This window comes from Dipodomys ordii, unplaced genomic scaffold (assembly GCF_000151885.1).
Source record: "Dipodomys ordii isolate 6190 unplaced genomic scaffold, Dord_2.0 Scaffold10, whole genome shotgun sequence".
Classification (NCBI taxonomy): Eukaryota; Metazoa; Chordata; class Mammalia; order Rodentia; family Heteromyidae; genus Dipodomys; species Dipodomys ordii.
The window spans coordinates 2,609,835-2,636,502 of record NW_012267226.1 but is presented as its reverse complement, the minus strand read 5'-3'; the positions used below and the strand labels follow the sequence as shown (position 1 = coordinate 2,636,502).

At 48.1% G+C, this 26,668-nt stretch overlaps 1 protein-coding gene across 1 annotated transcript in view; it reads right to left on the bottom strand.

The window, feature by feature from the left end:
- Window positions 1–3,068: 3,068 nt before the first annotated feature.
- St14 (suppression of tumorigenicity 14 (colon carcinoma)) overlaps window positions 3,069–26,668 on the bottom strand; it is a 41,818-nt gene continuing 18,218 nt past the window's right edge. The window contains exons 2-19 of the mRNA XM_013009438.1: window positions 22,028–22,187; window positions 21,620–21,747; window positions 21,324–21,394; window positions 20,023–20,180; window positions 19,804–19,839; window positions 19,302–19,542; window positions 15,428–15,567; window positions 14,701–14,798; window positions 12,343–12,452; window positions 12,099–12,229; window positions 10,562–10,666; window positions 9,913–10,023; window positions 9,719–9,832; window positions 9,239–9,361; window positions 7,924–8,110; window positions 5,203–5,477; window positions 3,854–3,990; window positions 3,069–3,754 (exon numbers count right to left, since the gene is read on the bottom strand). Of these exons, the coding sequence (XP_012864892.1) occupies window positions 3,593–3,754; window positions 3,854–3,990; window positions 5,203–5,477; window positions 7,924–8,110; window positions 9,239–9,361; window positions 9,719–9,832; window positions 9,913–10,023; window positions 10,562–10,666; window positions 12,099–12,229; window positions 12,343–12,452; window positions 14,701–14,798; window positions 15,428–15,567; window positions 19,302–19,542; window positions 19,804–19,839; window positions 20,023–20,180; window positions 21,324–21,394; window positions 21,620–21,747; window positions 22,028–22,187 (2,487 nt within the window). The 3' untranslated portion in view covers window positions 3,069–3,592. The remainder of the gene's footprint in view (window positions 3,755–3,853; window positions 3,991–5,202; window positions 5,478–7,923; window positions 8,111–9,238; window positions 9,362–9,718; window positions 9,833–9,912; window positions 10,024–10,561; window positions 10,667–12,098; window positions 12,230–12,342; window positions 12,453–14,700; window positions 14,799–15,427; window positions 15,568–19,301; window positions 19,543–19,803; window positions 19,840–20,022; window positions 20,181–21,323; window positions 21,395–21,619; window positions 21,748–22,027; window positions 22,188–26,668) is intronic.

Below are 26,668 nucleotides of genomic sequence, written 5' to 3'. Positions count from 1 at the left end.
ATTCAAAGTCTTGGTGCCTGGTTTTCTATCGGAAAAATAATGCCATAGGATCTTTTGAGGCTTAGGAAGCCAGATGTATTGGCTTATGCCTTCAATCCCAATATGTGAGAGGCTGAGGCAGGAGAATTGGGAGTTCAAGGCCAGGGTGGACTACATGGTGAGATCCTGGTCAAAATTAAAAATTCCTCAGCCACAGGTCACCTTCCCTGCTCTCCTCAACCCTGAGAACCATCTTTTGTGTTGTCCTCCAGGTCTCAATGCTGAGGACCAGCAATCCAGACTGAGATGGGTTGGACACTAAGAGGGACTGCCGACCAACTAGAAAGGCTTTGTGCTGAGTGACTAGAAGGTGTCTGGAGACAGCCTTACAAAATCAGCCGCCACCCATCCACTCCACCCTGTGAGCAGCTCTCCTCTGCAGTAGTGCAATATTGCCACCATGTGGCCAGGTGCCTAAACAACAGCTGTCCCAGGTCCAGGGGCTCGGGAGCTAACAATAGAAATTTAAATGTGGGCCTTTGATTTGAAACCTTATCTCTCACATCTACTCTCACTAATGAAAACTGCAGAATCTTGGTCTGGGTGGAATTCCCTATGGATGCAACATACACAAAATCCTGATTCAATTTATTCAATTTTCAATGGTTCCAATTAGCGACTAATGGAAATAAAAGGCAATTTGCAGCCAGGCACCAGTGGCTCATGCCTGCCATCCTATCTATCTGAAGGCTGAGATCTGAAGATTGAGATTCACAGGAAATTCTGGGCAGGAAATTCTGTAGGACTTTTATCTCTAATTAACCACTAAAAAGCCAGAAGGAGAGCTGTGGCTCAAGTAACAGGGTGCTAGCCTTGAGTAAAAAAGAAGAAGAAAAAAAAAAAGCTCAGGTACAGCACTATGCCCCAGAACTGGGGGAAAAAATGGAAAAAAAACAAAAAACATAAAAACTCCACATGGAGCCAGCATACACCAGGCTGGTGGGGGGCCCAGACAGCACTGATGTCCCCCATGAAGTCCAGATTAATATGTATGAGTCACTTGGGTCGCAGGGAGACCCTCTGCAGGACCCTGCCTCTGCCTCCTCCTCACTCAGATCCAGCTACACCTGTATGGCAGAGGCACAGAAGGTTCTAGGGCACCCTTCACCCATGCAACAGAGCCACACTAGGGAGGCTGGACAAACCTGTTTCCGCTCCAGTCAAACTCTGCCCCTCACCCTTGATCACCACCTCTTCTGACCTGCTGGGACGCTGTCCACCACATCCTCCAACTCTCCCTTAGGCTTCCCAGAGAATGGCCCATGTATATACCGTGCATATGACTGCAGGGCCAACCACACAATTTATGGGACCAGCGCTTGGACCCCTTGATGACTTCAAAGGTAGCAACAAAACTTACAACTCACCAAGTACAGGGGCCTTCTGGGCATAACCTTCTGCATAAGCACGCAGGAGGCACCCCTGCCTGGCTGCTTGGCACCTAGGCCTCACTCTCCATCACTGGCTATGCCACAGCAGCCTGCATGAAGTAAATTGAATTTCTTACCACCTGGTTGGAGCTAAAGAGTGCTTGAATGAGAAATGCAAATGTATGCAAAACAGTTTTGACTGTGAGTCCCTTAGCAGCAGCTGACCCCTCCCCTCTTGCCCATTCTTCCCAGCTTGCTGCCACTTCCTATGTGGACTCTGGGTATTTAAGTGCCCAGTGACTTGTCTTCCTGGGCTACTTAGCAACGAGTGTCAGAGATGAGCATGAGCTCCCAGGAGTAAAAAGTGCTAGGCCTAAGCTGGGCACCAGTGGCTCACACCTCTACTCCTAAGAGGTTGAGATCTAGGGATCATGATTCTAAGCCAGCTGGGGTAGGACAGTCTATGAGGCTAGGCTCTCATTTCCAAGCTGGAAGCGGAGCTGTGGCTTAAGTGGTAGGGCATTTGTCTTAAGTAGAAAAGCTAAGGAACAGCACCCATGTCCTTAGTTGAAGCCCCAGTACCGGCACAAACAAATAAAAATAAGTGCTCAGCCTTTTTTCCTATCTCAGTCAAAAGGCACATTGGACTTGGCTCCTTATCAGTGTTTGCTTGTTGCTTGCTGGTTAATGGTGCTCTACCACTTAAGTCACAGTTCCATGTCTGGCTTTTTAAGTGGAGATAAGAGTCTTGAGGAATGTGTCTGCCCAGGCTTCAAGCCTGAATTTTCAGATCTCCACCTCCTGAGTAGCTAGGATTATAGGTGTAAGCTACTAGAGCCAGGCTGTCTATCATTTTGCAAGTATTGACATTACATTGACTTATCAGGGATCACATGTGACTGCCAATTCAGATAGGCTTCTAAGATCTTGCCATTACATGGGACTGAGGGCATCACTAGGTCTGGGAAACTGTGGGAAACTCAGTGATGCCATTAGATGCTACATTCAAAGGGGCAAAGCCCACAGCTAAAAGGTGCAGTGTGCTAGCACCTCTCCTGTTCCAAGGCCAAGCTAATACAATGACCTCCAATATCCCTTCAAAGCTCAGTGGCTCTTCCCCAAATCCTTGACGCTGGGCAACCTTAAGCAAGGACAGGCAATTTCAAAGGAAAAAGGACTGATGCAGGAAAAGCCCAAAAGCAAGGAAGCGACCATTTCTCCAAGGCCTCAGGTCCCATCTACTCATCCCAGGCTGTTCTGCCAGCTTCTTGAACCTGTATACCCTGTGTCTGTGTGTGCAGACTTGCGCAATACACATAGCTCACATGACCACCTCCACAACCAATGCAAAGCCACGCCTCTTCCTGACTTCCTCTGACAAAACTCCCTTTCGAAAACTGGACCAGACCTGGGAAAGTACAGCACTCCCTCCCCACACAGGCCTTGCCCCCAGACCCCCTCCTGTCCCACCTGTCAGAGCACCCAGGGCTCTGCTCCTAAGAGCTATGAGGGCTTTAGAATCACAGCCCCACTCTCAACCTGACACCCTAGTCTATGGAGAGGGGAATGTAAGACCCCAGTTTCTTGAAATTGGAGCTAATAGGAAAGGGGGAATAAGAGCTTGTCGATGCCAATAAGAAAAACAAAATTACCTAAAAAGAAATAAACTGTTTTACTCATACACACAAATACACACACTGGGCCCACCTTGGGAGCTGGTAAAACAATTCCAATCTTAGGTTTGTCTGTTTTCCCAGTCCTTGGGACTTGGGTTTCCTAGGATCCCACCCACCCCCCAAGCCTGCAGCCCTCCTGCAGACCTCCGCCAGGGAGGTCCCAGAAGCTGTCCTACTTAAAACAACAGAGGAAGCAAGGCTTCAGGAAAGTCTATCCCCAGCCTGGAGCAGTAGTAGGTGTCCAAAAACCTTTGCCCTCAGCTGGACCACTGGCACAAGTTCCTCCCTCCCTGCCTCCCGTCCTGCTTTGGAGGCTGAAGGAGGCTACAGATTCTCCAGATGAACTCAAGCGTCTTGGGGATGAACTTCACAGACAGGGTTCTGGGGGAGGAGGAGAAGAGTCCACAACAGAGTGCAGTCAGTGGTCCTGTCTCCAGTCTGCATGTGTGCGTTGGGGCTGACCCCGTAGGTGGTCACGTTGGGGTAACTGGAGACCGGCTCCTGCCTCTACACTCCAGTCTGCTCTTTGATCCAGTCTCGAAATAAAGGGAGCCTTGTGTACACGCCTGGTTTATTCTTTTGGGCACAGCCTTCGCCCCAGCTGACCACGCCTGCCTGGAAGATTCGGTTATCTGCCTCCACGCTGGACAAGGGACCACCAGAGTCACCCTGAGCAGAAACAAGACCTGTAAGTAAAGCCACGGGCCGCCCCCCGCCCCCAGCCTAGCCCCGCCGCACCCAGGGCCCGCCCATCGGCTTCCCACACACCTGGCAGGCGTCCACACCCCCGCTGAGGAAGCCCACACACATCATCCGTGGGGTGATGAGTTGTGGCATCAGGTCCTCACAGGTCGTCTGGTTAATGACGCGGATCTCACCTTTCTGCAGGACCAGCGCCCCTGTGCCTGGGGGAGAGGGCAGGATAGGGCTGACTCCACACACTGAGGAGCCAGGCTGCAAAAAAACTCACGGAAGACACTCCCTGCAAGGAGTTAGCTTGCCAGCCAGACTTGGAAACAACCCAAATGCCTATGGATGACAGGAAAATGTCACCTGCAGATAAATATGACCTGAGCCGGGTGCCAGTGACTCACGCCTGTAATCCTAGCTACTCAGGAGGCTGAGATCTGAGGATCGCAGTTCAAAGCCAGCCCGGGCAGGAGAGACCGTGAGACTCCTATCTCCAATAAACCACCAGAAAACCGGAAGTGGCACCGTAGCTCAAGTGGTAGAGTGCTTGCCTTGAGCTGAAGAGCTGAGGGACAGCGCCCAGGTCCAGAGTTCAAGCCCCACGGCCGACCAAAAAAAAAAACATGACCTGCAGCTGCAGCCATAGGTAACACAGCTAAATGGCACAGGGGTTTTTATCAGGTCATGGCATCTGTAAATCAGCCTTTTACTATTCCCTCCTATGTGTTACAATCTTTCACCAGAGGGTAATATTATGATCTCAGTGGAGTCTTTTCAACCTAACCTTTAGCAGCTAACAGCCTGCTTCCCACAAGTGGGGAGAGAAAGGACAGGTGGCTCATTCCTATGTGGGATCAGGTCACAGACACAGCTTAGTGGCCTTTTCAAATCACAGACATGCTCACCTTCCTTGAATACTACTTCTGCCTTTGGCAGGTAAAGAACCAGGAATATGCCTGGCATTGGTGTGCAAGCCTGTAATCCTAGTTACTGAGGAGGCTGAAATCTGAGGAACAGGGTTTGAAGCTAGCTGGGACAGAAAAGTCTTTTGAGACTCTTATCTCCAATTAACCAGCAAAAACCAGAAGTAAAGGAGTAGTTCAAGTGGTAAAGTGACAGCCTTTATCAGGAAAAAAAAAGAAAAGCTAAAGGACAATGTCCAGACCCTGAGTTCTAGCCCTAGTACGCATATGTGCACACCACACACACACACACACACACACACACACACAGATAATTCATCTAGAGCCTAGTCTACAAATCCATCAGAAACCTCCTTTCCACCCTGAACAGCCTCATGCTGCCAAGCAGAGGGAGAGCAGAACAACCTAGTAAGGCTGTACAGATGGGGAGGGTATCTTGCAAATATAAAGCACCAGAGGAAGGCCCAGGGCTCGGCAGGTCCTTCAGCCCAGCCTGAAGCTCACCTCCCTCCTGGGTGTGCCCCCAGCCTGTGACCCAGATGGCCTTGCCAGCCGGAAAAACATGGGAGGTGTCGGGCAGGCAGATGGGCCGCACCACAGTGCTGAACTTGGCCGGCTTCTCCAGCTCCAGCAGCGCAATGTCGTAGTCAAAGGTGAAGTCGTTGAAGGACGGGTGGGTGATGATGCGCTTAAGCCGGTGCTCCTGCACCCCAGAGGCACTGCGATTACTCTGGTCCAGGAGGCCCAAGTAGACCACCCACATGGCAGGGTCTGAGTACCTGGGAGGGGACAGAGGAGCAAGACTAGTCATGAGAGTGTCTGAGGGCCTATGATGGGCACAGGCAGGACCTTTCAAGTGTCTATGAGGATTCAAAGGCTGCTCATGTTACACCAAGTCTCCAACAGTTGCTGAGAAACAAGTGACAAAAGAGAATGAGGCTGGGAAGGTGCCTTAGTGGTAGAGTGCTTGCCTAGCATGCATGAAGCCCTGGGTTTGATTCCTCAGTTACCACATACACAGAAAAAGCCAGAAATGGTGCTGTGGCTCAAGGAGTAGAGTGCTAGCCTTGAGCAAAAGAAGCTCAGGGACAGTGCTCAGGCCCTGAGTTCAAGCTCCAGGACTAGCAGAGAGAGAGAGAGAGAGAGAGAGAGCGAGAATGATCCTAAATTGCAACAGCAGTAGCCCTTCAAGACCTTATTCCTCCTCTTTTAACGCATTTGTCAGAAAGTATGTGTCTTATGGGCCTGAATTTTCATCAGACTTATACAAACCCCAACCCAGTTTTTAAACACAGACCAAAATGAATTTAAACTGTGTGTGTGTGTGTGTGTGTTAGTACTGGGGCTTGAACTTAAGGCTTTACAGTATTGTTTAGTTTTTCACTCAAGGCTGTCGGTCTATCACTTGAGCCACACCTCCACTTCTAGCTTTTTGCTAGTCAACTGAAGTTAAGAGTCTCTCAGATTTATCTGCTAGGGCTGCCTTCAAACAGAGATCCTCAGATCTTAGCCTCTGAGGAGCTAGGATTATAGGCATGAGCCACCATTGCCTGGCAAAACCAGCTTTGTAAACTCTGGATTTTGCAAATTTGGGACTTGAGATCTCATGGGCTTTTCTGCTCTGGCTGGCTTTGAACCACAATCCTTGCGAGTTCAGCCTTAGCTACTCAAGAAGCATAAGTTGGATTGAGGTCGAGGCCAGTCTGGGAGCTGGTGGCTCACACCTATAATCCTAGCTACTCAGGAAGCTGAGAGCCAAAGGATCACAGTTAAAGGCAGCCCAGGCAGAAAAGTTCAAGAGATCTGTCTCCAAAGTAACTAGCAAATAGCCAGGCTGGAGGCATGGCTCAGTGGTAGGGTACCTGATTAGCAAGTATGAGGCACTAAGATCAAATCCCAATATGAGAAGAAAGAGGGAAAGGGAAGGGAGAGCAAGAGGAGGAGAGGAAGAAAAGAGACAGTGAGACAGACAGACAGAGACAGACAGATACACACACACACACACACACACACACACACACAGGAGGGGAGGTAGGAAGGAGGAAAAACAGAGAGAGAGAGAGCTGCAGTTCATGAGCCCAGAGATGCTTGGGATAGCTCAGTTCCCTCCACCACTTGTGTCTCCACCAACCCTGCCACACACACCTGTCTAACCTGCCCAACACCAGTGCCTTTGCCTGCTTCTTGCTGGGCCTTCATGTTCCTCTCTGCAGGAAGGTGATAGAGGCAGCTTGGGTTACCTATTCCCAAGCTGACTGCTGAAGAAATACAGGCAGATGGCAGGAAGGTCTAACATTGCTTCAGACTACGGGATTCTCCTCGAAGGCCTTCAAGCTGTCTCTGTAGACTCATTCCTGTGGCCAATGGCTAGAGAGCCTGGGAGGCCAGAAGCTACGAAATAAATAGCCCTGGCCCCACATCTAGCCACTGATCCTGATTGTGCCTGTCCAGTCCTGGGACACCAACAGGACCCTTCCAATGTGTCACACACAAGGATAAGTGCCTTAAGTTCATTTCCACATTTAGTTCTTGCAGCTCCAAGGATAAAAATAGTATCCTATCACCAGTGAAAACCCAGTGCTTAAAAAGTCTGAATAACTTGGCCAGGCACCAATGGCTCACGTCTGTAATCCTGCCTACTCAGGAGGCTAAAATCTGAGGATCAAAGTTCAAAGCCAGCCGGGGCAGGAAACTCTGTGAGACCCCTATGTTCAAATAACCACCAGAAAACCAGAAGTGGCAGGATGGCTCAAAGTGGTAGAGCGCTAGCATTGAGCACAAAAACTCAGAAACAGTGCCCAGGCCCTGAGTTCAAGACCCGGGACCAACAACAACAACAAAAGTCTGAATAACTTGTCCGAGGTTCCCTGCAAGCCACAGCTGGAACCAAAGTCAAGGCTCATCTTTCATCAATCCCAAGGAGCCAAGCCACACAGACAAATCAAACAAGCCTTGCCACCCAGACAACTGGGCTCAAGTCTGCCAGCCCTGAGCAAATGTCTTTACCTCTCTGAGTGTCCGTTTCTGTCAAGTGGGCATATAAACAGACCTGCCTAACCAGTTAGGGTGGCACACAAATGGTGCTTGACCAGGAGTGAGCGTCCAATAAAAGTGAGTTTTTATTCCACTACTGTTATTAAGTTCGGTCAGAGTACCTGCCCACCCCCACCCCCTGCCTTGCCCCACCCTGGTGTGAGTCATGGACATCCATATCCAGAGACTTACTTGAACATTTTCTCATCTGTAAAGCAGTGAGCTGCAGACACCAACCAGCTGGAGCTGATGAGCGAAGCCCCGCACAGGTGGCCCTGGCCCAGGGCATGGAGGCTTACCTGCCAGGGCCACTCACCCGCATCTGCATCAGTGCCACCAACAACTCGAGCCTGCTTGGTGAATGACCGCAAGCCACAGTCTGCAGAGGGCAGGAAACACCAAAGGACAGTGAGTCGAATGGCACCCAGGAATCAGCTGCAGTGAGACCCCACAGCAAGGAGCCAACAACATGGGGAGCCCCTTTTGATGTACACAGCAATGCTAGATCAAGTAGTATGAGGGACCTTCTACAAGTACCTGTTTTGTTTTTGTTTTTTTCTCCATTTGGTGGTATTAAGGTATTAGGGTCACGTGCTTGCTAGGCAGTAACTCTATCAACGTCAGCCAGGCCTCCAAGCTTTTTTGCTTTAGTTATTTTTTTAATAGGGTCTCAACTTTTTGCCCAGGCCAGCCTGGATGAGATCCTCCTATTTATGCGTCCCTCAGAGCTAGGACACAGATATAGATGTGCATGACCAACCTTATTGGTTGAGATGGGGGTTGGGAAGTTTTACTGACTTTTTGCCTGGGCTGTTCTCACGAGCCTCCCAAGTCAACTAGGCTGACAAGGCCGAGCCATCATGTCTAACCCTAAAGCGTCTTCAAGCTTCACAAACCTCCTGACTTGTCCCTTTCCCCTGCCTCCATGTTCAACTCCTGACCCCACCCCAGGCTATGCAAATATACGGAAGGGCTCCAGACACCTATATTGGGCTGCTCAGACTTGACTTGGGTGTCATTTGCCTAGATTTCCTTGTTCAATGCTGAGGGTCATGGCTCTCAGAGGGAAGAGTGGATGGGGGACATGAAGGCACTGAATGGTGGCATTCTACTCAGTGCTTCTGAACCACGTGGCCACTGAAGAGTATAAGTAGACAAAGGTAAAATGCCTCCTGTGCTTAGGCAAACTGGAACCCTCTCCTCCAGGCCACTCACACACAGCTGGGTCTACAGAGCAGGCCCCAGGCCAGCACTCTGGCCAGTAACCCAGCCATCCACAGGGAGCGGCTATGCTGATGACTGGGCCTCTCCAGGATGGTGGCTACCATGGAGCAGCATCTCCATGCAAACTTGCAGTCATCCTTCCTTCCAGCCAGATGTCCCTCGCATGGGCTCCCTGCCACATGAGTAAGGTGCTATGGAGATTTCTACCTTGACTCTGGATGCACCCTTTCCAGTGAGCACCCACCCAAGTTATAAACAGCCCCCACCCCCACCCCCAACTCACCACAGTGCTGCTCATCTGAGCCGTCACTACAATCCTTCTTCCCATCACATTCAGGGTTGCCTTTGCTCAAGCAGAGTCCATTTTGGCAACGATAGGTGTATTTGGTACAAGGGACCACATTCACTGTTCAAGGAGAACACAGGAAGAAATGAATTCCTTGGAAGTACCCAGCTAGAAGCTAGTGTCTGTGTCACAACACCTTAGAACCTTTATAATAACAATTAAAAAAAAAGTATATCCCCGATGGCATACTACGATCCACCCACCTTGCCCAGGCTTGCTCCACCCACTATACCCATGCCCACTGTTCTCCACCTTCTAGAAGATTCTCCCACTCTTCCTCACACTTTTATAGAAGGTCCATATATATAAACTTGACAGGCTTTGTGTGAGTCAGCTGCTGGCTGTCTCCTCAGGGTGCAAGTCCAACTAAAGGGAAATCTCTGAAGGGAAGTCTCCACAGGCAGGTTCAGGCCTCACCGTTGTCACACGAGATCTCATCCGACCCGTCCCCACAGTTGTCCATCCCGTTGCACTTCTGGCTCTGCAAGATGCACTTCCCATTGGAACACTTGAAGGACCCATCTGGACAACCTAAAGAAGCCAAGTCCTTAGCAATGCCAGCCACGCAGGTTGGCGGGGGAGCCCCAGCTACAACCACCCTGGGCACTCACTGCACTTCAGCTCATCGCTGTTGTCCCCGCAGTCATTCACATTGTCACAGACCCAGTAGAGGGGCTTGCACATCTTGTTGGCGCATGTGAACTGGTAGGTGGCGTTGCATTCTGCAGTAGAGGAGAGGAGAAATCAGTCCCCTCTATGGAGGCCTAATCATTGGCTGCTTCCGGAGTGCAGGTGCAGGGGCGGGTACTCAGAGCTATCAGGAAGCTTGCCCATCTGATGAACAGCCTGGAGTAAAATTCCTAATGGCAGAGAGAGGGAAAGGGACCCGCTCTTCATAGAGTGAGGGAGGAGGGTGGAAGGTGGGAACTTTCACCCATTTGTGATTTTACATCACAAGGGTCAGCTGACCAGGATATGGGACCCAGCAAGGGCAGGAAGAGGCAGAGCCATGGAGTAGGGGAGGTGGGAGGAGGTGAGGTCAGAAGGCAGGAGGGGGCAAGGTTATGAACAGAGATGAAGACATGAGAGGGCAGTGAAGACAGGAGGGGTAGTAGGGTGGTAGAGGAGGCTCAAGGGCCAGTTGGGGCAGAGCAATGGAAGAGGGCAGGCACTGGGGCCTGGATGAGTCAGAGGGGTGGGACCCTGGTGGGATGGACTGTGGACAGAGGGCCAGGACAGGCGTTGGCCAGCAGCACTCACGGCAGTTCCGCTCATCACTGTGGTCAGCACAATCCACCCAACCATCACAGCGCAGCTCCTTGCGGATGCACCGTCCAGTGTTGCACATGAACATATTTGGGCACGCTGCAGGGTACAGGACAGGCCTGAAATCCATGGCTCCTACCCACCTGGCCCCCCGCCCCCCCAACCACTGCTGACTACAGCCTAGGAACTCCAGCGGCAGGAACAGAGGCTGGCTGCCTTCCCAGTCCCTCCACTGCCTGTATTCCCCAGCCTGAGTGCCAGGCTAATGGCTTGTGAACACATGATGAACATGTCCTAGCCAAGTGAATGCCACGTCAGGCATGCTTCATGTGTTCCACTTTCCAATGAAACTGGGAGGCCGGGTGCCCTTGGTACATGCTTGTAATCCTACTCAGGAGGCTGAGATATAAGGATGATGGTTCAGAGCCAGCTCAGGCAGAGAAGTCTGTGAGACTCTGATCTCCAATTAACCACAAAAACGTCACAAGTGGAGGTGTGGCTCTAGTAGTAGAGTGCCAATCTTGAACAAAAAGGCTAAGAAAAGCTGGGCACTGGTGGCTCACGCCTGTAATCCTAGCTACTCAGGAGGCTGAGATCTGAGGATCACGGCTCAAAGCCAGCCCAGGCAGGAGAGACCGTGAGACTCCTATCTCCAATAACCACCAGAAAACCAGAAGTGGCGCTGTAGCTCAAGTGGTAGAGGGCTAGCCTTGAGCTGAAGAGCTGAGCGACAGCGCCCAGGCCCAGAGTTCAAGCCCCACAACTGACCAAAAAAAAAAAAAAGGCTAAGAAATAGCACCCAGGCCCTGGGGTGCACCTCAGTACCAAGCAACAAAAAATAAGATATCTCATTGTACATATGCAAATATTCCAAGATCTAAAATTACCCTCAATCTAACATACTTCTGTTCCCAAGCCTTTCAGACAAGGGAGACACCTGTACACTCTGTATTTTCTAAAATATATGGTTTCAAAATTATGCTGTGCTACCAGCCCCAAAGTCGCAGAGATGCTGATGGCCTTAGGAACTGAAGGGGGAAGAGTCCTCAGGCTCCAGGCCTCCCTCCCCCCAACTCCCACCACACACACACACACACACACACACACACACACACACACACACACACTGGGATGCAACCCTGAACAATTTGTTTTGTTTTTTAATTCTCATACTGATATTTGAACCCAGAGTTTCATGCTTGCTCAGCTGGTGCTCTACCACTTGAGCAAGCCTCCAGTCTAGCTTTGAGCTAATTTATTTTGGAGGTAGATACTCATGGATTTTTCTGCCTGGGCTGGCTTTGGACCATAATGCTCAGATCATTGATTCCTAAGTAGTCAAGATTATAGGCAGAGCCACCAGCACCCAGTTTTGTCAGCCTTCTTAACAAAGGCATCTTTAGTGTAACTTTTTCCTCAAAAGTCTGCAAGAAGGATAAGAGGAATGCATCTCCAGGGGTCTAGTTCAGGCAGCAGTGCTGGTAAGACAGAGTGCATTGTGGGCCAGACCCTCTTAACAGTATTTACTCACGGTTACGGGAATCATAGGACAGGTACTCAGCTAGGAACCCTGTGTCAGTGTAGGAGTGATCTGAATGAAAGCGAACTGTCATCTTGTTGCTGTTGCTGCTGACAACAAATGGAGACCTCTCTCCACAAAACCTGGAGGAGAAACACTAGGTGAGGAAGAGACAGCCAGGAACCATGGCACTGGAGGTCCAGGAGGCCCTAGCCTTCCCCAGCACCACACTTCTCCCCAACCCCTCACAGCTCACTTCTCTCCATTGATCTCCACGTAATCCTTAGAGCAGGTGCCTGGCTGCATGTCATGATCGAGCAGGTAAAAGAGTTTGAAGCGCACCTTCACATTCTGGTTGTTGGGCACCTACACAGAGAAATGTTTAGTTAAAGTCTGGCTCCTTCCATTCTTTCTTAAGCACAATGGTATCATACAATAGGGGGTATTGAGAGGGTGGAGCAGAAACACCGGGTACTGGTAGCAGGCTAACTGGAGATATGAGTCTCTTGAATTTTTCTGTCAAGCGTGGCTTTGAACTGTGATCTTCAGATCTCAATTGCCTGAGAAGCAAGGATTACACTCCCAGTGGATGCATGATAACTCAGTATGGAATCCTACGTATATGTATTTTTTTTCTATGAAAGGGTGGGGGGTTGCATTTTTAATTAATTTTAGCTGATACATAAAAACAAAAATTATATATATTAACAGGGTATCATGAAATACTGAATATATATATTGCATAATATTTCAAATGTATCTCCTTTCTTCGAACCACCATACTTAGATATCAGCCTCCTGAGTAACTAGGATTACAGGCAGGAATCAGTGGAGTCTAGTAAACAATTTATTTTTCCTTCTTCAAAATTTCATAGAAAGAAGGTTCATTCTCACCACAGGTCATGTATGATGTTTTACTTCCCTCATTAAACCAAAAACAATTGCCTTTTTACCCAAAAGAGGTACTTGACAGCTTCTCTGCTGTTTATGCAAATAGCCAGCAGCACTGCTCCGACATCTTGGGGTCATTACTCAGCAAATAAACTGTTCCTTAAACCCAGCGTCGTGATACCACATGATCAATGGAATAACCCTGGGAGTATAACACGTACAGTGTGGATACGCAGGGCCTGTTACAGCCTAACGTGTTACAGTATAACACATACAGCCTGGATACGCAGGGTGGAGCAGGATGGCATAAGATTTCATCCTGTGACTTAGAACTGTGACCAATGGCCATGGGTAACCAAAACCAGGAAACATGAAACCCTGAAAGGGAGGGGAGGGTATGATTCTGTATTCTATTACACAAGAAGCCTGGGCGCTGTCCCTCAGCTCTTCAGCTCAAGGCTAGCGCTCTACCACTTGAGCCACAGCGCCACTCGGCTTTTTTCTTTTTGCTTATGTGGTGCTGAGGAATTGAACCCAGGGCCACAGGCATGCAAGGCAAGCGCTCTACCACTGAGCCACCTTCCCAGCCCATAGCTAGGATTTTTTTTTTTTTTGGGTCCGGTCGTGGGGCCTGAACTCTGGGCCTGGGCGCTGTCCCTCAGCTCTTCAGCTCAAGGCTATTGCTCTACCACTTGAGCCACAGCGCCACTTCCGGCTTTTTTCTTTTTTTGCTTATGTGGTGCTAAGGAATCGAACCCAGGGCCTCATGCATGCAAGGCAAGTGCTCTACCATTGAGCCACCTTCCCAGCCCTTTTTTTGTTGTTGTTGGTCGTGGGGCTTGAACTCTGGGCCTGGGTGCTGTCCCTCAGCTCTTCAGCTCAAGGTGAGCACTCTGCCACTTGAGCCACAGCACCATTTCCAGGTTTCTGAGTGGTTTATTGAAGATAAGAGTCCCATGGACTTGCCCGCCCAGGCTGGCTTTGAACCACGATCCTCAGATCTCAGCCTCCTGAGTAGCTAGGATTATAGGCATGAACCACTAGTGCCTGGCTTCTTTTTTGAGTGCTAAGTACTGGAGCTTGAAATCAGATTCTCAAGTGCTTATCTGGCTTTTTTACTCTCAAAGCTGACACTCTACCACTTGAGCCAGAGCTCTACTTCTGGCTTTTTGGTGGCTAACTGGAGATAAAAAGTCCCATGTACTTTCTTGCGTGGACTTGCTTTGAATCTCGATCTAAGATCTCAGCTTCTTGAATAACTAGGATTATAAGCATGAGCCATTGATGCCAGACTCCCTTGACATTTTTAAAGAAAGAAAAAGAACAGGCCTCAGATTGGGATGGTATAAGGGACACCATGTTACCGTCATGATGCTTTTGTCCCATTCTAGCCAACAGGGGCTTTCAGGTGTGTATATGTTTTCTGAAGTCTCCTGAGCATACCTCTGAGCTTACTACACACAAACTCTCCTTCACACAGAGAGGTTAAGCACAGGCACTACGTTCCTCAGTCAGTCAGCAATGAGGACCTAGGACCTGAATCACAGTGTGCCTGCTACTGTGCTACAAGATCCTAACCCAGTAGGGATCTCACATACATGGCTCTTCCAGTTGCCAAAGACTCTTCCTATTTCCTCTTCTGTCCTTCCTTGGGAGGCCGACCTGGGGCATCCGATTCTCCTCTCCCTCCGCCCTCCCCACACACACACCCCACAATGCCTACCTCAATGTTCCACGTGCAGTCAATGTTGGGTGGGTAGTGGCCTGGGTAATAGGGGCTGCTAAATGTTCCTTGGGCTTCACGCAAGTTGCCTCCACAGCCTGAGTGAAAAGCAGGACACAGAATGAGGATCAAGGTCTTTGTTGAACCACAGGGCTCTTAAATGTACCCTAGGGACAGTGGCCCAAGACCTGGAGCTACCTGCTTGGACATCCATCATTTCCAGCAAGGTGACTGGAAACTGGCTACTTTAAGAATAGTTCGTTGTTTTTTTGTGTGCTCTTTTTTTTTTTTTTGGCGGGGGTGGGGGGGGGTCAGTCCTGGGGGTTGAACTCAGGGCCTGGGTCCTATACCTGAGCTTTTGTGTTCAAGGCTAGTTTACTACCACTTGAGCCACAATTCTACTTCTGACTTTTTTGGTGGTTAACTGAATATGAGTCTCATGGATTTTCCTGACTGGGCTGGCTGGCTTTGAACCATATCTCAACCAGATTCTCAGATCCTTGGATCTCAGATCCTCAGTTCTCAGCCTCCTGAGTAGCTAGAGTTACAGTCATGAGCCACCAGTCCCCAGCTCAAGAGTAGCTCAAGTAGTAGTTCAGGTGAATGCCCTCTGGCTCCACCTTTAAATTTCTGTCACCAACCAGTGTCAGTTCACCAGCCTCTGGGCCTATGGCCTTCCCCAGGTCACCCTCTGAGGTCCTCCTACCCCACCCCTGCCCTTCCTTACTGGTCATCTTGGGCAGCTGGAAGAAGGTAGCCTCAAAGCCAGGATGTCGCCGCTCTGTGTTGGTTATGAGTGTGACGAGGAAGACATTCTGGGAGGAGAGGAAGGTCAGGTTGTAGGAGGGAGGGTACGTGCCACACAGCCTGTGGAGGAAAGGGGACAGAGTTAATGAGAGAGACGAAAGTCAGACTTCACACACCTGACTCCCCACGCAGACAGAGACCAAGTACTCCATTCCTAAGCCTGATACTGTACATAAAATTGTGGGTTAGAAAGACTCTCCCCCTGGCAACCCAGGAGGCTGAGATCAAAGGAAGAAGCCAGAAGGGCAGGAATGTTCAAGAGACTCTTATCTCTGATTGCCCACCAAAAAAGTAGAAGTAGAGGTGTGGGTCCAGTGGTAGAGCTCCAGCTTTGAGTGAAAAAAGCTAAGGGGGATGGGAAAGGGGAAACAAAGGAGGAGGCAACAATGCTTGACAAGAAATGCACTCGTTATCTTGCCCATGTAATTGTAACCCCTCTCTACGGTATTTTCACACAAAAAAAAAAAACCAAAAAAACAAAAAACAACTAAGGGACAGCACCTCGGTCCAGATACAACCATTCATCTTTTGTTTAAAATAGCAAATTGCCTAACAGATAATTCATTAAGCAAGTTGTGGGTTAAAGAATATTAGTAATAATAACAATTAATACTTATTAAGAACATGCCAAAAAAAAAAAAAGCCTGCTGTGGTGGTCCACACTTAGGATCCTCGCACTCAGGTGGAAGCAGACAGATCGTGAGTTCAAGGTCAGCCTGGATACATAAGAGATCTTGTTTCAAAAAAATGCCAACTATATATGAATGTAGCATAAAGAATCTCAGTGAAAGCTGTTGATATATAGGAATGGGATGTGGGGAAAGAGAAACAGGCTCTGTTAAGGAGATGGATACCAGCAGAAGGGGGTTGGATTAATGGGAAGGGTTAATGAGGACAAATTGGGTTGAAATAGTTTGTTTGCTTCCATGAAAAATAGAACAATGAGACCAGTTGAGGTTGTTGTTGTAAAGAGGGAAAGGGTAAGGGAAAGTGATGGGGGGGAGGGTGAAATTGATTGAAATACACTGTATAAACATATGAAAATGTCACACTGACATGACTGCTGTACAACTAACATATGCTAACAAAAAAAATAAAAATAATGTTGTAAAATTCATACTCTGTACACTTACTTTTGTGCACTTTTTATATATTATTCTTTTAACTTTTTAATTTTGTTTTTTTGTGCCAATACTAGAGATCAAACTCAGGGCCTGGGTGCTGTCCCTTAGCCTTGTCACTCAAGGCTGATTCTCTACTACTTGAGCCACAGATCTACTTCTGGCTTTTGGTTGGTTAACTGGAGAGTTTGTTTGTTTGTTTGTTTTCGTCAGTCACAGGGCATGAACTCAGAGCCTGGATGCTATCCCTGAGTGCTTTTTTTTGCTCAAGATGAACTCTACCACTTTGAGCCTTAGCTCCACTCCTGGTTTTCTGGTGGTTAACTGGAGATAAAAGTCTCATGGACTTTCCTGCCCAGGCTGGCTTTGAACCGCAATCCTCAGATCTCAGCCTCCTGAAAAGCTAGGATTAAAAGGTTTAAATTTCTATTTTAATTATATTAACTATACCCAATTATATTCACTCTGAAATAAAATAAAGAACATGTCAGACCAGATATGGGGACCCAGGTGGAGGCAGGCCAGGACAAAGTTATGAAACTATATATTTAAAACAACCAAAGCAAAACTAAGCTAGGAGTATAGCTCAAATGGTAGGAGCGCCTGCCTAGTAAGTACAAAGAACCTGAGTTCAAAGCCGCAGTACCACAAATTTAAAAAAAAAAAAAAAGCATAGTTCATTCCTTTCCCTCTACCTTCCTTCTTTGTCTTCCTTTATTTCTTTTTTTAATTTTGTCTTTTGGGGCTTGAATTTTTGAGTCAGGGTCTCACTATACAGCCCAGGCTGGTCTCAAACTCTCTATGTAACCCATGCTGGCCTGGAACTGTCAAATCTCCTCCCTCAGCCCTCAAGTGCTAAGATTACAGGTACATACTGCCACCACATTCAGCCCAGGTTTGCTTTTATATCTATTAAGAATCTTCATAACAACTTGACAAAGCACATTCAATTATCTCTATTGCATGGATCAGGAAATCAAGATACAAGTTCAGTACCTTGCCCAAGAATACATAGTTAAACTTTGGAACAGAAACCCAGACACTCAGGCTCCAGAGCCCACACTGCTAATGATCTTGTCATCTGCCTCTAAGCAATGCAGCAATAGGCAATCATTACAAACAAGACTGAGAGTAGGGCTGACTGATTTGGAAGGAGGTAGTAACAAAACTGAATCTTATTCCTGAAGAGACACACATAAATATATAACAAACGTATGGGAGGGCTGAGAATGTGGTTTAGTGGTAGAGTACTTGCCTAGCATGCATGAAGCTCCTGACTTCAATTCCTCAGTTCCACATACACAGAAAAAGCCAGAAGTAGCTCTGTGACTCAAGTGGTAGAGTACTAGCCTTGAGCAAAAGAAGCTCAAGGACAGTGCCCAGGCCCTGAGTTCAAGCCCCAGGACTGGCAATATATATATATATATATATATATATATATATATATATATATATATATATGTATGAAAAAATACACATCAAAAAAAAAAACTCAGATTGGAAGAGGTGCTGTTGCTCAAAGTGGTAGAGCACTAGCCCTGAGTGAGAGCTCAGGAACAGCACCCAAGACCTGAGTTCAAACCCCACAACTACTAAAAGAAAAAAAAATCTCATATTGCCAAGCACTGGTGGTTCATGCCTGTAATCACTGCAACTCAGAAGACTGAGATCTGAGGGTCGTTGGGTTAAAAGCCAGCCCAGGCAGACAAACTGAAGACTCTTATCTCCAATTAAACAGGAAAAAGCCAAAAGTGGAAGTGTAGGTCAGTGCTAAAGAGCCAGCCTTGAGCAAAAAACGTTACACACACACACACACACACACATATACACACCTCATAGAGGTAGTAAGGTCCCTAGTAACTTATTCTTATGCTTTTTCTTTCTACTTTCTTCCCTTTTGGATTATGTATTTCTCTGATGTATAATAATAAAAGAGATAGTCAAGAGGACCTGTTTGCTGAGCCATAGCAGCAAATGACAATTTTAGATTGGTTTGGGCCTGCATTTTAATGCATTATTAATCAAGAAACATCTACCCATTTCCACAGGGAGGGATGAAAGGCTCTGGGCCCAATTAATGAGGGAAAGGCCTGTGCTCCATCCTGCTAGCTGGGGCCTTTATCTTGGAGCCAGTCTCTCCAGGCCCTGGCAGGTGTTATTAATGATGTCTTTTTATTTGCTGTAACTCGGATGCATTAATGCCATGGAGAGACTGCGCTCCCAGGGTCAGCCAATGCCTAGAGACAGTTGAGAGATCATCTGCAAGTGCAAATCAACCAACTAAGGGCCCACACACCTTGTCTGTCAGGCAGGACCCTATAGACAGAACCACTAATCCTTGCCCTAATCACCCCAGGCAGGGGTAGAGAGGTTGAAGGACAGACCTAGGCTCTCAAGCCTGCTAAAATGATTCAAATTGCATCATCCCAACACTGTTCACCATGTTCTACACCACATGAAGTCTTGTGTCTATCATCTTCCTTGCCAAAAGTGGATGATCACTTGGGAGATACTTGCTAGTGCCCATGATAAGAGCACACCACACCTGCCCTCCACTGCATTTCACAGAGAACTGTAGCTACAAATTATAAACTGTATTTCACACCTGTACCACTGTTGTTTCAGGGGGTGGATACTGGCAGGGAGCATCATTGCTGCCCCCAGGATACTCACTGCACCACAGCATGAGGCTCCACGGGGCTCAGGGTGTCATACACCATGACTAGGTCACTGTTCTGTCCAGTACAGGGAGCCACGTCAAAACTGCGGAAGGTGAGGCTCAGCACAGAGTTGGCATCCCCGCGCAGGGCCCACTGGCAGCGGGCATGCGCTGGGTAGGGGCTATCCGGAAAGCCTGGTGTGGCAAAACGGGTCAGCTCCCCACCTCGGGCGTGCAAGGCAAAACTGCAGCTATCTGTTTAGGAGACAAAAAGATGGGCATGGGCTGAGAAGAGCTGGGGACATTAATTTAGGGACTCAGTAGTACTGCATCTCAGGCTTGATTTCCCCTTCAAAGGCATCCCAGGCATGCCACATCCAGGGGGAGACAAGGCTGGGGGCTCTTCTGAGGGAAATGGAGTTAAAGAATGTCTGACTTCTGGGGATCCACCTGGCACAAGGGGCATCTGGCCATATCCCCCCTCTTGACCATCTAGGGTGGAGGCATGATACTTACTGTCCTGGGTCCTCTGTACCGATCTGGGGTCAGAAGCTGAAGAACAAGAAAGAACATTTGCTGATACCATCTAGTTCCTTATGCTGCTTCCTACTTTCCCCGAGGGACAGCCAGCAAGCAGTGCCCTCTCCAGAGCTCCAAGCCTGCAAGTGTCCCCATCACCACCTCGTTCCCCTGCAGGCTGACCACCTAAGCCCACCCCGGCCTTCCCGGACTCACGGAAGGCCACCACCGAGGTCATCACGAAAGAGCTCAGGGCACGTGCTCTGGGAGGCAGAGTGATCACACGCTCCACCGCCATGGCGCGTTCTGCCTCCTCCTCCAGGTGCTGAGGGATGCTAAACTCTGACCAATAGTAGGCAATGACGCTGCCCTCGCTGGGGAGAAGGGGAGTGGGGAGCCTGAGACAAGGAGGCTTCACACATTCACCCACACTTTCTTATACAACTAGGAATGGGTACACACTGAGGCTGTGCCCCAAGCCCCTGGTGGTGTCCACCCATCTGGCAATCCTTTTTGAGATCTTGCCCCTTATCCTTACCACCCCCCAAATGCATCCTGGGACAGCTTCTGTTTAGGACCGAGGTAGAATATTTGGAATTTAGCCACTAACTTGGACACACTGTGTCCCAACAGTCCCCACACAGATCTGATTTCTGATCTGGGAAAGGTGATGACAGTGCCTCCTGCCACCCAGCATTCCTCAGGATTCAACTAAACAAGGAACATAAAAAGGTCTTTGGAGCCGGGTGTGATGGTACACACCTGTAATCCCAGTCACTCTGAATGCTGAGACAAAAGGACAAAAAAAACCTAAGGCCAGGGCTGGGAAGGTGGCTCAGTGGTAGAGTGCTTGCCTCCCATGCATGAGGCCCTGAGTTCGATTCCTCAGCACCACGTAAGCAGAAAGGCCAGAAGTGTCATTGTGGCTCAAGTGGTAGAGTGCTAGCCTTGAGCTGAAGAGCTGTGGGACACACAGCGCTCAGGCCCAGAGTTCAAGCCCCACAACCAGCAAAAAAAAATAAAATAAAACCTAAGGGTTAAATAGCAAAACCCTATCTCAAAGAAAAAAAAAAGTGGGGTTGGGGATGGGTGATAAGGCCAAGCAAGAGCAGTTCAAATGGAGTGGAATGTGCCCCAGTGGTAGACCAGTTGTTCGATCTTTATGGGGTCCTGGGTTCCAATCCCAAACTAAGAAACAAATTAAAGAGGGGGGGAAAAAGTACTTTGGAAAAAAAATATTATGTTTGCATGGAAGTTTCTGAGCACCTCAACTTATTCAAAGCCAAGTGTGGACAAATAATCACTACCCTCCCTGAACACGTCTCATGTGACAGGCATTGTGCAAAAGTCCTCCCGTGCAGACCAATGGAACAAGGGCTCGTCTTTGTCTCACCAAACCAGACTTTCAGCTTCTAACCCCCTGAGTTATGAAGCATTTTGTCCCACACACTACTCCATACTTAGAGGACCCAGACAGGCCAGAGACCACCCCCCTTGAGACCTCCCCCAGCACTCACCTGAAGGCAGTCACAGCAGACTTCTTATGGTAGGGGCCCAGGACAGGGACTTCACTGTATAACAGCTTCAGCTGAGGGGAGGGGACAAGGCTCACGATAGGCAAAGGGCAGCAATGACTGTTTCCCTAAGCCCTGGCTGCACCCTCCCCTCCTGGGATGACCTCCCTCCCCAATTCCCAGACCACCCTTCCCCAGGAGGACCTTGGAGCAAAAATGAGAAGGTTCCTTTCAACTTAGTGGGGCTGAGGGTGCCATGTTGACAGCAGGGCAGGATTCTGCCCTGGGAATGGACTCACCGCTTCTTTCACCTTGTTGGCCAGGCTTATAAACTCGCTAGAGTTTGAGTTCTCATAAGCGTCTATGAAGTTCTCATTTTTGATCCTCAGGTAGCCATTAAATACCTTCTGAACCCGCACGTTCCGATCTGTGCCAGGCCAAGAGAGCAGTTACGGGTAATGGTACCATCTCCACCTGTCCTTCCTGCCTGCAGCTGCCCACAGCGCCAGAGGAGGGAGTGCCCAAAGACCCAGCTCTGATTGGCTCCCCATCACTCCCCAGCATGCAAAAAAGAACCAGGGAGGCGGTGCCCAGAGAACTGTCCTTCCCAAGCCTTCCCAGCACAGGTAGGCCCCAGGATCTGTCCCTGAAGGAGCAAGGACACACCCTACATCACCCTCCCCACAACCAATCCCAGCTGTACTTACACTGGAAGTGCCACACCAGCAAGCCAGCCACGAGGGAAAGCAAGAGGAAGCTGACCAGCAGGGCTGCCAGCACCACCCAGCGCCTGGGGCCCCGCTTCTCCACCTTCTTGGCATTGTTCACGGGCAGGAACTCCACACCCTCCTCCAAGCCATTCATGTTCTGCAGAGATACACAACACTCAGTAACTTTCCCCACCATACTAACAGCCTCTCAGCCCCACTCAGGAAGGTTAAGGACATCTTGTGAGGGCTAGCTCATGGGAAAGTCAAGAGGGAGAGGGGGTCTTCATCCTTGAATGCCTGGACCACTCTGCTCAGATATGGAGCCCACCACCCAATCAGAGGAAAATGAAGGTGGCAGGATAGGCATGAACTGCTTGACAATTGTTCCCTGGGGCTGAGAATGTGGCTCAGTGGTAGAGTGATTACCTAGCAAGCTTGAAGCCCTGGGTTTGATTCCTCAGTACAACATACACAGAAAAAGCAGAAGGTGGCGCTGTGGGAGAGCGCTAGCCTTGAGCAAAAAAAGCTCAGGAACAGTGCCCAGGCCCTGAGTTTTTTTTGTTGTTGTTTTTGTTTTTGTTTTTTTGGGGTCCGGTTGTGGGGCCTGAACTCTGGGCCTGGGCACTGTTCCTCAGCTCTTCAGCTCAAGGCTAGCGCTCTACCACTTGAGCCACAGCGCCATTCCAGCTTTTTTTCTTTTTTTTTGGTTATGTGGTGCTGAGGAATTGAACCCAGGGCCTCATGCATTGCAAGGCAAGCACTCTACCACTGAGCCACCTTCCCAGCCCCCAGGCCCTGAGTTTAAGCCCCAGGACTGGGGAAAAGAAATTGTTCCCTGAAATTAAAAAAAAAAAAAGTCTGGGTGCCTTGTGGCTCATGCCTATATTCCTAGCTACTCAGGAGGCTGAGATCTGAAGGTGGCAAGTAGAAAGTATGTGAGACTCTTATCTCCAATTAACCACCAAGTAGACAGAATAGAGTGGTGGCTCAAGTGGTAGTAGCACTGACCTTAAGCAAAAAAGGTAAGGGATAGTGCTTAGTCTCTGAGTTCAAGCCCCAGTACCAGAATAAAACAAAACAAAGGAAATGACAGACTGTTGAAATATAGTTATTGGGGGCCTCAACTTCAGCTTTGATGCAGGAGGATGCCCAGGCCACGATTGATACTGTGTGAGCCTCTAAGGCCAGCCCCAACCTGCAGTGATGCAGCTGTTCAATTAAGTGCCTCCAGTCACCTGAGCCAGAGGTTTGCAGCAGCACAGGAACTGCTTACCTTGCCCAGAAGCCTTGCCCTTGCTGATGTTTAACCAGCCAAAAGGAAATGGCAGTGTGCCTGGCAAATTGCTTTTCACTATGCGGGGAGTGGGGGAGGGGTTCCCATACAGGAGCTCATGTGGAGACAGAAAGCCCTGGTCACCATGGGAATCCGTGACCATATAGACTAAGATGTGAAAATAAACCACACTTCAAACAGACAGCAGTTGTGCTCCAGTTTCTCCCTGCCAGGGGAATCCAGGATAAAAGGGACACCAAGACAGAGGAGAGCCGGGAGCCAGGCACCAATGACTCACACCTGTAATCCTAGCTATTCAGGAGGCCGAGATCTGACGATCAAGATTCAAAGCCAGCCCAGGCAGGAAAGTCTGTGATTTTAACCACCAGAAAACCAGAAGTGTCACTGTGGCACAAAGCCGTAGAGCACTAGCTTTGAGTGAAAGAGCTCGGGGAACAGCACCCAGGCTCTGAGCTCAAGTTCCACAACTGGTCCCAAAAAAGATGGCGGACAGGTAGGATGTCCTTGGACTGGTGACAGATGAACAATTTTTTTACTGCATCCCTTAGTCCTGAGAGAACACATGCTCTTCTACTGTGGTATTTTCTGTTCACCCAATAACAGACCCCATAGAACGAACAAGGAAAGCAACACCCCACCCAAATTCCACAGACTCAGCCAGTGTCTGTGCTCACGTTCTGTGGTTTTTCTAGTAGTCGACTATTAACAATTAACTCACTGCTGTCCTAAGTTCTCTCAATTCTGTGGCAGAGACATTTACATCTCTCACTGAAATGTCCTAATTGTCTGTGTTTGTGCCTATGTAGTATCACGCTGAAAAGTGCCACTTGGACTTTCCTGCCTGAGCTAGCTTTGAGCCATGATCCTCAGATCTCATCCTGCTGAGTAGCTAGGATTAGAGGTGTGAGCCATGGGCGCCTGGCCTTCAACTTACATTTTCTTGAGGCAAGTTTTTATTTGCTTGGATTTCTTCTCGATATACAACTCCATCTCTACATATAATAGCTCAGAGCTCTGTCATCTTCTCAATTTACATGTAATGTCCACCAAATAACTTACTTCATTTTCTTTCTGGTGGCTTTCTCCAAGAGTCTTCCGTCCTTTCTCCTAGTGAACTTCCTACACACCTTGGGAACTACTTCCATCTCTGTCTTGAGTTGAAGCTCTATTTTCTAAGATCCCTTGTCTTCATTTCTCTGGATTTATTTAATTTCCAGTAGCTTTCTGAGGAGGAAATGTTTTTTAATACTTTACATATTTCTGAAAAATACCTAGTTCTACACTCACAGGTGTTGATAGTTTGGCTGGGTATACATACAATCCTAGGTTTCAAATAATTTTCACTTAAAATTTGAAAACACCATTTGAGACACATTATAATAGTACAAATCATCATCTCTTCTGCTTGTAACTTTTTAATTAAATTACTTTGTAGTCATTCTCTAAAAGCCTTCAGGTAGTATTTAGAATTGGATCTTCAAATTTCATAGGATTAAATGAAAGTTCTGCCTTTGGGGAAACTTGCTTATTTCTTAGATATGTTCTTTCCTTTGTTTTCTCTGGTCTGCTTTCCTTGAATCTTATTTTTTCTTCCTCTACTTTATCTTTTCTCTGTATTAGCCATCTAATTTTCTAAAACCTTTTAATTCAGGGTATTTTTTTTTTCATTCTTATAATCAAAACTTTTAGTGTGCAAGTATTTTCTTATTCTGAGTTTCCCTTTTTGTGGCATCTTGCATTCATCTTTTTTTTTCTTTTTTGCCAGTTGTGGGGCTTGAATTCAGGGCCTGGGCACTGTCCTTGAGCTTCTTTGTGCTCAAGGCTAGCCACAGCCCCACTTCTGATTTTTCCGTGGTTAATTAGAGATAAGAGTCTCATATAGCCTTTTCTGCCTAGGCTAGCATTGAGCTTCAATCCTCAGGTCTCAGCCTCCTGAGCAGCTAGAATTACAGGCATGAGCCACAGGCAAACAAACCAGCCTTGTATTCATCTTAAGGATGCGAAATCTGCTCATTTTTACAGTTTCATGGCGTTAACTTTCCATGTTGAAGGCCTTCCACAAATACCTGAGGTTCCTTATTTGTTCAATCCTATTTAGGAATTAGGTATAAATGGCTGTCTTGAATATCTGTGTACATGTAACACTGTATGGCACAGTGATTAGCCACATTTGTCTGTTTTTGCTAGGCACTCTAATTGATCAAGAGAATATACAATTGTCTAATCTCCTGGATGGAGTGATTTAAACCCAGCCATTATTGTTCAGAACAGGTAGTGGAATAAACTCAGTCCCCTTCTTTCCATTCCTTACTGTAGCCTTACTCTAGGGTCTCAAGACTGTCTATTCTCTGATATTTAGTTTGTTTCAGCTATTCTTCTCATCCACTAAGGGGGTATGGAGGGTAGGCTTTTTTTTTTCTTCTTGCTTGGGCAGAAATAAGGACTTGGGGTTTTTATTTGTTTGCTTTTTGTTGGTTGTGAGGCTTGGACAGCCTGGGCACTGTCCTTGAACTTGTTTGCTTAAGGATAGTGCTTTACCATTTTGAGCCACAACTCCATTTCTGGTTTTTAGGTGGCTCATTGCAGGAAAGAGTCTCACAGACTTTCCTGCCTGGAACTTTCCTGGCTTCGAACTAAGATCCTGAGAGCTCAGCCTCTGGAGTAGCCAAGATTACAGGCATGCCTGGCTCACCTCTACTTTCAGTTATAGTGAGCTAAAGGGCTAAGGATATAGCTCAGTGCTAGAGTGTTGACCTGGCATTTATGAAGCCCTTAGAAAATAAGAATCTTGGGCTGGGAAGGTGGCTTAGTGGTAGAGTGCTTGCCTTGCATGCATGAGGCCCCGGGTTCGATTCCCCAGCATCACATAAGCAAAAAGGAAAACAGCTGAAGTGGCGCTGTGGCTCAAGTGGTAGAGCACTAGCCTTGAGCTGAAGAGCTGAGGGACAGCACCCACGACCAGACCCTCCCCCAAAAAAAAGAAAAAGAAAATAAGAATCTCATGACATGATTTGAAGGCTCATTATAAAGGCAATGATTTTATTAAATCCCAAAAGTCATACATTTCACTTCTAAGGCTGATGTTTTATTCCATGATATTTCCCGGTTTGAGCAGCCTTTGCTTGTTTTCTTTTTTTTTTTTTTCTTTTTTGGTCAGTGGTGGGGTTTGAACTCGGCCTGGACACTGTCCCTGAGCATTTCAGCTCAAGGCAAGCACTCTACCACTTGAGCCACAGCACCACTTTTCTGGTAGTTAACTGGAGATAAGAGTCTCATGGACTTTCCTGCCCAGGCTGGCTTTGAACTGCGACCCTCAGATCTCAGCCTCCTTAGTAGTCAGGATT